The following is a 12338-nucleotide window of genomic DNA, read 5'->3' on the forward strand; positions in this document are numbered from 1 at the left end:
TGGTGTGACTGTCCTGTCCGTGGTGTGACTGTCCTCCCCGTGGTGTGACTGTCCTCCCCGTGGTGTGACTGTCCTCCCCGTGGTGACTGTCCTCTCTGTGGTGTGACTGTTCTCTCTGTGGTTGACTGTCCTCCCCATGGTGTGACTGTCCTCCCCATGGTGTGACAGTCCTCCCCATGGTGTGACTGTCCTCCCCGCGGTGTGACTGTCCTCTCGGTGGTGTGACTATCCTCCCTGAGGTGGCACAAGTTAAAAAATGAGACACAACACATAAATCATCACTCACGGGGGGCAGCATCTCTTCCAACATGGTATAAAATTAGCAGGTACCTATTGACTTACTTTTTCTTGCTGTCCTTCTTGGCCGACTTTTCCAAGGCTGCTCTCCTCCTCAGGTAGTCATTTTGAATCTCATTGTACTTGGTGGTATGCTCCTTGAGGAGCTCGGCGGTTTTCTTGTGGTGTCTCTTGACCAGGTCTTTCATTTCTTTGTAGTGCTTCTTTTGAAGTTTCACGAACGATTTCTGTTGCTTGAGCTCTTCGATGGTCTGCGCCTCTACTTCTGCAACAGACAAGGGCATGAGAGCTGAGTGTCAGGGCGGACAGAGTCCAGAGGAAGGAGATGGGCATCCTGCTCAGAGAGGAGCAGCCCACCCTTGCCAGAGTAGCTGAAAGGCACAGCTGGATGTCAGACCATGGGTCAACTGCTCCGTCTCACTGGTTTAGCAAGGCGCAACCAAACTTTGCAGAGACCCAGTTCCTTCTTCATCTGTAGCTTTTAAGTTTGGTTTCCCTAGATATAGAGTCTAGGATGGGGATTCTGGCGCCTGTGACTAACTGAGGGAGGGGACGGGATGGGGGTGGGGGCAGAAGGAGAGAAGTAGAGCAGCCGTGGAAAAAACTGAGCAAGGCACAGCAACTCCGGTGCGCTTCTGAATAATCCCCTGGGGGAGCCCCAAGTGTGCACTGGCATACCAGGGCTGGTCTCCTCATGAATAAAGAAGGCCAGCTTCTTGCGAATTTGGGACACTCAGAAGGGGGGCACAACTTTCTAGGGGTGACCTCCCTTTGGAGAGAGGGCAAATTTACAGAGAAGTATAAACTTTCTAGGGTGACCTCCCTTTAGAGAGAGGGCAAATTTGCAGAGAAGTACAAGCTGGATTTTACCAGCCTAGCTTCACTACAGCTGGGAAGAGAGGAAGAGAGAGCAGGCCACCTGCTTCATCCGTTTTACGGATGATGACACTGCTATTAGTTCACAAGGCTGGTCTGGTGGTGAAATACAAAAACATCACGGAAAGTGTTGAGAAGTTTTTGGTACCATGACTGTGGAGGCTTAACAAATAATCACCCAGGTTCAGCATCTCTCAGGGAACACACTGACAGGAGACACACCATAGGTTTGTCCCTATATCTCAGTGGGTATGCTAGTCGAGTGTGTCAAGAAAATGTCCTTTAATTTTCACCAAGACTCCAGCAGGGCTCGTGGTCACCTGTACGGCTGCAGTGTTTTATTCAATGGTGAGAAAAAAAAAGGTCAATGTGACAAAGCCTGGCTATAAACCACTCTGTATTTCATACGCACACTTCATCTCCTCTATGACATGCCTTTTAAAAATGCATGATCACTTCTGAAATCAAGATTCCACACTAGTTTCCCTATTGCGTTTCCTCGTAGTATAAGAATGGGGGTAGGGGAGGCCTTTCAATGTATGGTGTCTGAATTTCAATGAATTATTATTTATTTGGAGCCAGATTAATTCAGAATGCATATGTTTCCATTTCTTGATAGGAAGTTCCTGTTTGAGGAACAACAATGGCAAAGATACAATAAATATTTAGCACCATCAAGCTGTTCAAAAATGATGTATGCCACCAATCACAACAAACCTGAATAGAAAACTAAACGGATTGCACATAAACAGGAGAACTGGAGCGGTAATATCTGTTGCTAAATACCAGGGCTTTTAAACAGCCGAAGGAGCATTTCCTGCTCTTACCATGCATCTGCCCTGACAGCTCATTTTTCTTCCTTTTAAAGAAAGAAGCTGAGGAGAGAACTAGGTGCATTTATTTAAAGGTTTCCCTCAGGCTCAAACCGAGTTCTGGTGGTCGCAAAATAAGTGCCAGCATTAAGAATTTATAGTCCTGAGGAATTGCCACATTTCCTGGTAACCAACTCCACTTCACTTTTGACAAGAAATGGTTTCTGGACATCAGCCAAGGACAGTTTAGAAATGGGATTCCCGTGCTCTAGAAAAAAAAAAAAAAAGGCACCCTAAATTGCCTTTGAAAAAGTCTCCGGACAAAAGGCTATCCCTTGGAATATCCCCAGACCTAAGAGCAATGTCCATTTGCATAAAGACACAGTATCACAAATAGGTGAGCTGCCCAGAGCTGGCCGTAGTCAGGGTGGGGGTGCAGCTCCACTGCCTCTGTGTATCCCTTTATATGTCTTTAGATAACACCCCAGCGTCTTATTTCCTGCATCGGTGTTATCTAATACATCAGTGTTGCTTCCCACGGAATTCTTTTGAAATATGCTCTGTGGTCTTCTAAGTTTCTTACAATTTTGCCAGGCATGCTTTATATATGTTGATGAAATATAACTGTGTGCATGAAGTGCATATATCCAAAATCCCCAGTCCTTTTTTTTTTTCTTTTTTAAAGTTCACATGCCTCAGTGACTGACCATCAACAGGTAAAAGCCAGAATACTGCCAGGACCCTAGACCATCTTCTGGAACCTGCCTCCCTTCCCTTCCCCAAGCATAATCTAAGCCTAGGTTTCCAATAGCGTGAATAATTTTGTCTGTCTGTCTTTGATCTTCAGGCAGATGAGATCAAGCTCTCTCTCTCACACCTTAGTCTTTTTCTCAGAACTACACCTTGGCTGTCTGCCTTTAGGTGACTGCGACCTGTTCGCAGAGTTACCTGCCCCCATTCCACTCTGGGTGGAATGCACTTACCTGCCTCACTGTTGGCCAACATCCGGTTCTTAGAAGAGGTTTTATTTTTGATGCACGTGTTGCATACCTTCTTGTTCTATTTTGTGCCAGATACTCGAAATGGTTTTAAGACTCCACTACACAGTAAGTGCTAATTGTACTCAAGAAAGCTTAGGTCAATTTGAGTCCCTTTGCTTGATGATACGATGCTTGATGATACGAACTAACCCAAGTTCCATATCAAAGATCACAAACAGTGCGGGTTTCATGGTTACAAACAGGCTGTATTCTGCATATGTGAAATATAACTTATTGTCAGAACTGTAGGGAGACACACATTCCTGTTAACTGGCTGTTGTAGCCAGGAGGAAACTATTATTTTTTTCTGAAACAGGAATCTTTAGAAACTATTATTTGTAGCCAATACCGTCTTGTCTGCCAACTCTGGCTACTTCTCTGGGACTTTACATTAGACAATGTAACCAAACTCGGGCCAAACGTTACATTAGACAATGTGACCAAACTCAGGCCAGATGTCTACAAACTTAAACAATGCAATGATGCTGTTTTCAGAGGTGAATGGCAATCTCCTCCCCTCTAAATACCCACTGTGCAATGTTCAGTTGCTACCTTCTGTGCAGAGGAAAGGCTAGCACTCACCTGTTAAGACACTCTGGACCAGGTCTTCTGTTTTGGCGGGCGCCTTAACAGAACCTGTAACCAAAAAGATCAAAGAAATGGCTTTCTTTGATTTTCAAATTTATATCCCCATTTTAAAAAGAAATATTTGGACTTGGGGTGGTAGTTCAGTGGTAGAGCACTTGGCCCATCTGGGTTTCATCTCCAGTACCGGGGAACTGTGTCCTCAAATTCTATGTCTCTTTATGACTAATTGTAGGAGAAAGCTATTTGCAAAAAATTACTCTGAAACCTCATTAATTTGCAACTTGGACTCAACCCTACGTTGATGAGCAATTGTATGGGTTCCCCACATATTCCCTGGCAAATGGAGACATCCCTCCACTTGCATTTGAAATTTCAATCTCCGTAGAGCTACTGCCACCTTCTGGCAACATCAGGAATGACGTGATTAAGGACAATGGGGACCAAAGAACCGAATTTTGCAGACAAGAACCATTATCAAACATCCAAACCACTGAGCAAAGTGTAAGGGAAAATAGGTTATATATGCACCCCCAGGATGCCTCTTCCCACCCACCTGGGAGTGTGAACCAAAAACTTTCAGAGGGAAGTACTCTGATTTAGGGCCCCCATTTCACCAGGACATGTCAACATCAGAACCTCAGGCTGATCACAGGAAAACATCGAGGCAGCTTGGAGTGAGGGACATTTAAAAAATAATTGACCAGAATTCCTCAAAACTATAAGGGTATGAGAAAGAAGAGTTAGGAGCTATTATGGAGAGAAGGCGATCTAGGAGACACGCTGAGCAAGAGCAGCATGGGAGCCCAAGCATGAATCTGCTGCAATAAACGGACACTGGAGTAAGAAAGGCAGAGTCCACACAAAGCTCGCTGTCGTGAGGGTTTACTGTGATCTTGTTCAAGGCTGACTTTAGGGGAAGAGAACTGTGCCACACATTTTATACAATTTATTAAAAAATGTTTTCTGTAAGCCGAATTATTTTTAAGTATCACTTAAAATTAAAATGGTAAAATGTTAAATTCTTTTTTATTCCCAGCAGCAATAAACTGTAGTTGAGAATCACTGCCAATGTCCGCACGTGGCAAATAATAACCGTTCGAAAATGATGCTTCCTGGCTATGGTGAGCTCTCTGATGACTGGCTTCACTGACTTCTTACAAGCCGATGTACAAATGAAGTAGGGTCTGTATTTATAAACTAGTAGCCTTGCACACCAATGAGAAGATGAGAACTTCACCATTGGCATGTCTCACCATGACAGAGAAGGAAAAGGGCACGAAGTCACTCTTACGAAGGAAATTCTTTCCCCTCCTATTTTATTAACTGATTCAACTAGATGGATCATATGCATGCGGCTCCTTAGCACCAGGTGACCGCAGAAAATGCGTGAAGCTGAGCCCTCTCTCAGGAAGGCCAGTCTGTTAAGAGAAACATACACACAAACCCCCACCTCCTACACCTCTCTCTCTCACACCCCCACACCATACACATTCACATATAACTTTAATATAACACACACACACACACACTCACATTAACCAGAGTAAGATGGAATGCCATTGTGAGTTGCATTGAAATGACAGGATTTCTCTGAGAAATGAGACAACTGGGTGTAGCCTTGGGTGATGAGCAGAAGCTAATAGCAAGTGCTTTAGTTATATCGGGTACTGTGTCTGACCTGGCTTGCCCTCCACGGGCATTGTGCCTTTCAGGAAGTTCATCGCCTCCCAAATGAGTCAACAACAGAACACACCCCGCAGAGGACTGGGATGATGATGAAATGACCTAACCCATATGCATGGCCTACCAGACTGCCTGGGCGGGGGTCGGGGACAGACATTTAAAATTCCTGGAAAGTCAGTTGTTGGCAGAGACTTGAAGCAGAAGGGAGAATGTGCTTCTGTGGCATAGTCGCAAGCTGCTTGAAGAATGCAACTTACAATGCAACAAATGCAACTCTGTCAGTGGGTGGATCAGAATCCACCCCCAAAGAACATCCCACGACACAGGGGGATGCAGCAGAGCCAGGAGACAACCTGGGAGGCCCTGGGACATTCATCTGTGCCTCCTGCTGCCCACCCACTCCTGTCACGCGAGGGCACGCGTTCTTTCCTCAGAGCCTAGCCTTCTGCAGAGGCCCCAGAACCTGAAGTCAGGAGATCTAGAAAACAGCACCGTCCCCACTGTTTACCTGGAGCTGGCTGGCTGTGTGGAGCCTGAGAAGGTGGTTTGGGGGCAAGGGATGCTGTGTGATTCACCCCGTTTTCTGCGGGCGTTGTCCTGGCTTCACTCGGCGCCTCTGATGACGTTTCCCCAGGCTCAGCCTAAAATCACAAACACCTTTTAATTTTGTTTCAAATCATTTTTATTGTCTTCCTATACCAATAAGGCTACCCATTACGACATTCTCACAATTCCTTTGGAGTCTGAAACATCAAATTGGAAACTGCCAGGAAAGCAAGATTAACACAGCATAGTGTGAAATCACAAAGTAGCAGGTTAATTGCCCAAAAAGGCTCTGGTTTTCACTCCAACTTGCCCATGCTCTCAGAGAGAGCCTTCCCACAAGGCCTCTGGATCTGATCAGGTGGTGTGTTTCCATCAAACAAGAGAGTGGCAAACATAAAGCACACAAGGGACCACAGAGACACGAATCTGACCAGTCCTTAGCGACCCCCCTGCTATAGCGGGGAGATGAGAATTGCTGCCGAAGGACAACTAAGCCCTTCTGGCTGGGATGTCCTGGGATAGACAGCCCTAGCTGAATTGATGTAAGCCTGGTCCAGGGTGGGGGAGGCTGGGATGCTGAATAAGTCACATGGGAGGAGACAGCAAGCATTTCATTTCATGTCATCAGCTTCCATGCCACAGCAAGAACTGATGTAGTGGGTGTGAGTACGGATTTTGGAGCCAGATATTGTTGGATTCGAATCCAGTACACCATTAACACGTCACCTAGCTCTCTGTGCTCTCTCCCCATCTTTATCCACGATGAATTTGAGGTCACAGTATTGTCTATCTTGTAAGATTTCTTCCAGAACCAAAACAGTCAACTTTTTTTTAAGTACCTAGAACACTTTCTGGTACAAGCCTAATAAACACGTGAGACAGTTAAGACCGTGCGACATTACCAATGCGTGATGATAAATATCAAGACTCATGAGCCCTCCTTCTATTCACCCCAGCAGCTATGTCCGATTCAAGGCAAACGGTTGATAAATGTCTGCTGAATCAATGCCAATTCTTATAAAATAATTGTCTATATAATTTCGCAGTATTTCAGCCACGCTTTCCAACATTCCAAGTGCTTGCCAGCTATTTTAGACTCGCTCTCCACGTCCGCCTCAAGTTTTATCCGTGACCACTATATCCTAGCATTTTGCTATGGAGTGCATTTCCCAGGTACAGCAGGAATTTTTTCCTTCCATGGGTCATCTGGACCCCAACACTGTGGCATTTGGGCATGTAATTACAAATAGCAGACTGGCAATTTTACCAAAGGGAGACAGAAATATAGATGGCAGCGCTGATTCATATTCTCTTCTCCCCCCCAAATCACTGCTTTTTATTTCTGAAACAAAGCCTAACTCTGGAGTTGTGGATGGTCTTGAACTCATGGTCCTCTTCCTACAGCCTCAGAGCTGGCTTTGAATCAGTCCCCCAATGCATCCTTAACTTAACAAGCAGCCTTGTTCATTGGTTAGGCCTCTTCAGTGTAGCTGGTCTCCCTGGGGATGGGTGGAAGAAAAATAAGTCCTGGTACCAGGCCGGGCATCATGTAGGAGAGACAGGAGCCTAGCCACATAACCTAGAAGCATTAGGTCTCACTATTGTGAAATTATGTCTTTTGATGGATGGATATCTCTGACTGGTAAGCTCTGATATGATCACATTTAGTTAGCATCCATCAAGAAAATTCTCCTTAGAATCATATGCCAAGAGGAATGATGGTATGTTCTTTGTTCAACCCAACACTGCAAATGAGAGCCTCTTGAATGCAGTATATGGGTAGGGTTTTGTCCTGTCATTTCAATTGTATTTTAATAAATAAAGCTAGCCTGGGGATCTGGAGAGCAAAAATGCCACTGGCTCTTACCTCGACCTCAGTCCAAAATGGCGATCCTGCCTCCAGGAATCTCAGCATGAGACTGAGGCTAAGAGCCATTTCCTCCTGGTTTATAATCCTCTCGAGTTCTGAGATTAAGGGTGCGCACCACTACTGCCTGGTTTCTATGGCAAACTAGTGTGGCTACTGGGATTAAAGGTGTGTGTTACTGTGGCTACTGCAGTTAAAGGCGTGTGCCGTCACTGGCTGGTGTGGAAGGCTGTTACCGTGTGTAAAGCTGTTATACCGGTGTGGGTGTGGCTGTTTTATTTTTCTGATCTTCAGGCAAGCTTTATTTATGAAACTACAAACGGAATGCCACTGCAGGGTTTCTTTTTGTTTGCTTTGCTTTTGTTTTGGCTTGTTCAATGTCACCAGATTTTTCCATGTAGGACACATTATACACAGAGAATGGTTTTTGTGATTTTCTTGAAAAACAAAAACAAAACAACAACAACAACCCCACCCCCACCCCAGAGTTAATGACCTAGAGTCTTGGGAAGGAAAAGGGAAGCCATACCTGAAGCCTGAGAAAGCTCTTAGAGGTAGGACAGGCCCTGCTCAGTTGCCACCTGTAGCTGCCAGGTTTTGAGGAAGGATGGAAAATAAAATATTCATGTGAGCTCCCACATTCTCAAATGACCAAAAGGTCAAGGTGCACCTTCAGGCTGCATTAGCCCCGGAGCAGACTTCTGCACCCCATGACTGGAGGAGCAGAGTTTGCCTGGAACCCCGAAGCCAGAAAGCTGAAGGGATGCTGTGTGCTGGAAAGGCCCTGAGCCAGGGTCCGAAAAACATGCAGCTTGCACTTCTTCCTGCCAAACACATGCCAGGAGAAGAGGGAGAGTGAGGAGCTGGTTACGGCTCCTTGTGTAGTCAGACTGGCCAGGGCCTCTTAGGATTGTTTTTGGGATGGATGTCACGCGTTAGTGCGCAGCCATGATGGCAAACGACAGACTGCTGTTGACCGGTTGCCAATGACAAGGGTGTGTAAAGGAGCCCAGCTGACAGTTTTCCTAAAGGGAAACTGGTGACAGAAGTAGCTGAAGACTCAGTAGCCTGGACACTGCTGTCTACTGGCTTTCTCTCAGCCGCCCAGGTGGGCCTTGCTTTCAGCCCCAGGACAAAGCAATCAAAGAAGGTTCTGAAAGTCTGCACTGAAATCTATTCACAGGAAAGCCAGAGGTCAGACAGGTTCCCTTAGAACTTGTGATAGTTCAAAGTCTAAATATTTTAAATAGTAGGCTATTTAAATTATATAAGTCTATTCTGTGGTCTATAATCATGGCAACTCCAGGAAGCATTAATATACTAGCAAGTTATAGCTAGACAGAGACACATAAGCCAGCGAATGTTGTTGCCAAGGAACTCACCCTGTTGCACTAAATCAGCATTGATATAGAAAAACAAAGAAATAAAATGGTTAAATAACTACAGTTGTGAAATGCTAAATTTAAACTTTTTGATATGATTGGAACGTCAAGTCATTCCCACCAGACTGGCATGAGAGATTAAATGCAAAAGCCAAATTCTGTGTCCAACTCAAAAGAAATCAATGCTTTTGATTGCATTTTTCCCCAGGCCATGCCATAATGGTTGTTTTTATGTGTTTCAACAAAACAAGCACAGAATCCTTTCCCAAGGCGCTGGACATAATAACAGAAATAAAGGCACCCAAAATATGTTTTTGTAAACGTAATTGAAAGACCACTGGAATCCAATTACATGAATTTCAATGAAGAAAACGGGACTTCAGTTGCATTTCCTAGATTTTTGCTTTTAGCCTCTGCCCCCTAGTGGTCATATGGGTTATTGCTCTATGTTTTTCTTCAAAATGAGGCCAAAAAATGATTTTTAAAAACCAAGATCTCATATTTAAAAATTACATCTTTCCAAGAATTAAAATGAACACAAGTCCATTGAATATATATCATATGTGAATCAGTGAGTGGATAACTTAACAACCATTCTTGCAGATCTTGGTAAAGGGAACTTGTATGGCACACTGTACAAATGCAAAAGATTTCCATCCTGGATGTGTTCATTTTGGCTTTGATAATCAAACAGCAGAGAATACACATCTTAAGAATTCTGTTGCATGTTTAACATGAAGGCAAAATGCCTTTCAACTATCAGATATGGCTGAGTTCCTCGGGGTATCAGAGGACCCCAGTGTTCCTGAGTCCTGGGCTAGTGAGATAGCTTGGTGCTCCCCAGCAAGCTTGATGACCTAAGATGGATTCCTGGGGCCCTCATGGTGGCTGTAGAGAACAAAATCCCAGAAGTTCTCTGAATCTACACCTATGTGTGGTGTCACACTCATGTACGCAAACCCACCCCACTAATAAAGAAAAAAAAAAACAAATGTAAAATGAATTGCAATCTGCTGTTCCTTCAACGTACCTGGTTCACATGACAGAGAGTGCATTGACTTGGATTCTGGTGGATAAGGGGTGAGGTTAGCCACTTTCCCAGAATTACCTGGAGATTTGTAATTTCGGAGTATAGACTCCAGTCTGCTGAGGACAAATATGGGCGTGTGTGCAGCTTTGTTAGAGACAGCATGTCATCCAAAACAGCTTTTCAAAACACATAAGGTAAGTTGTGCCTCAATTTTCTATTAGCCCAATTACCTTAGCTATTGTCCTGTTCCTAAGAAGGTCAACTCGGTCCTGAGAGCCACACCCTGACTATGCACTACCGCGTGCTTAGGAGTGACGCACACTGCCTTTGCAGCCTGAATTGGATATGCACTGGAAATAAGACAGAGTGACCTCTATGTAAGAAAATGAAGATCAGGGCTCAACAGTGGACTGACAAAGAGCATTAACTTTATGATTCTTTCAACTTTTATGTGTGTTTGAAAATTTTTGAATAGTCAAGCAGGACTAGCGAGAGCTGAAGTCTTTAAGTAGCAGGATGAATTTATCTTCCGTCTTCTGGATTTCTTTAAACAAGATTTATTCATTTGTTTGCTTACTTAGCAAGCGTGAATATTTTTCCATCAGGTAGGGATATGTACCATAATGTGTTCCCAGCACCCTTAGAGGGCAGATGAGGACATTGGATCCCATGGAACTGGAGATTCAAAAGGTATTGAGTCTCTGTATGGATGCTAGGAACTGAACCTGGGTCCTCTGCAAGAGCAGCAAGTGTTTTTAAGCACGGAGCCCATCTCCAGCCCCATTTTTCAAATGTCTTAAGGAATGAACACCTAATATGCAAAATTAGTTTGGTGTCTTCTGCAACCAACATCCAGCAAGTTCTTTCGGTAGTAACTGGAATGCAATCTAAATGATCTTTCATACATCCTTGGGGCTGCACCATCATTTAAATAAATGCAGCATTCCCACCAAGTATTGAACCACAGGTAAGGACTGAAAATTTAATGTGTGAACTATTACTAGTGTCACTTTCTTCCCTCAGAAATGAGAAAGAGAGAATATGATTTTTCTCAGGGTACGTATATGTAAATAAATATCCATACACATAAATATGTATACGTGATTTGATATAAAAACATTCCAGCATAGTTAACTACATATAATATTAAAATAACATTTAACTGCAGGGCAGTGGTGGTGCACGCCACAGGACCAGGTTCAGCATGTTATCGTAATATCCCAATCTGGACACAAATTTTGGAAACATCCTGGCATAGATGAGCTGTTGTGAGGTCGGATTACCTGTGTTTCAATCCCAATTTGTTTGCTTACAAATTCTGTGGCCCTGGGCAAGAAATTTACCGCCCCTCCCCCCGAGTGCTTACATCTCCTCATTTGCTAAAAGGGGGCACTATGAACATTATGGATATTTTAAGGCATAAGTGGGTCTGGTAGCTCATGTCTGCTGTCTTAGTTACTTAGGAGCTGAGCTGAGCTCATGACCTGTCCAGGGTACACAATGAGTCCAAGGCCATCCCAAGCGATTAAAACAGCTTAGGATATAGCTCAATGGTAGAATATTTGTTCAATCAAAATGCCACATATGTTAATACATTAAAAGGCCCAATACCCTGCCAGCTCCATTGAAATCATGGTGCTTATTGTATTCACATTTTCCTCTGGTCCTCTGCTAGGCGGATATGATCACTGTAGAGACAGGCAAAATCCAAAAGAAGCAGCAGTCCTGCCTGCCACCCCACCCCCACCTGTCCGATCCTACCTTCTTGGTGTCTGGCCTAGGGCCCGAGATACTGAGTACAGTTAGAGCCTACCTTCTAACGGCTCCTGGCAGCTCATCCCCAATGGCCAGTCTCAGGGAGAACTCTAACCTGTTCCTTTATATGGGTGTGGTTCTTTCTCTCTCTGGGAATTTGCCTGTTGTGATTTTGTCTATAATGTATAACACTTATTAAATTTTCCATCAGACTCAGTGGGTAAAGACAGCTGTCACAATGCCTAAGACCTCAGTTTAAACGCCATACTCCATCCACATGGTAGGAAGAGAAACGGCTCCCACAAACTGAACTGAGTCTGCCAGCATTCTGTAGGTCATGAATGTGCTCACAATTAAGATGTAAATAGTAATAATAATAAACATTTCTATATCAGTGCTGGTCCTTTGCCTAATTCGATCTCCCCCAACTCCTCATGCTACACAGTGATTTTTTTTTTTTTT

At 44.2% G+C, this 12338-nt stretch overlaps 1 protein-coding gene across 1 annotated transcript in view; it reads right to left on the reverse strand.

Moving 5' to 3' along the window:
* Positions 1–12338, reverse strand: part of Plcb1 (phospholipase C beta 1) — a 691541-nt gene that overhangs the window by 109879 nt on the left and 569324 nt on the right. Inside the window, exons 24-26 of the mRNA XM_005365666.3 lie at positions 5805–5937; positions 3608–3661; positions 343–562 (exon numbers count right to left, since the gene is read on the reverse strand). Of these exons, the coding sequence (XP_005365723.1) occupies positions 343–562; positions 3608–3661; positions 5805–5937 (407 nt within the window). The remainder of the gene's footprint in view (positions 1–342; positions 563–3607; positions 3662–5804; positions 5938–12338) is intronic.

The sequence above is a fragment of the Microtus ochrogaster genome, unplaced genomic scaffold (assembly GCF_000317375.1).
Source record: "Microtus ochrogaster isolate Prairie Vole_2 unplaced genomic scaffold, MicOch1.0 UNK3, whole genome shotgun sequence".
NCBI lineage: Eukaryota > Metazoa > Chordata > Mammalia > Rodentia > Cricetidae > Microtus > Microtus ochrogaster.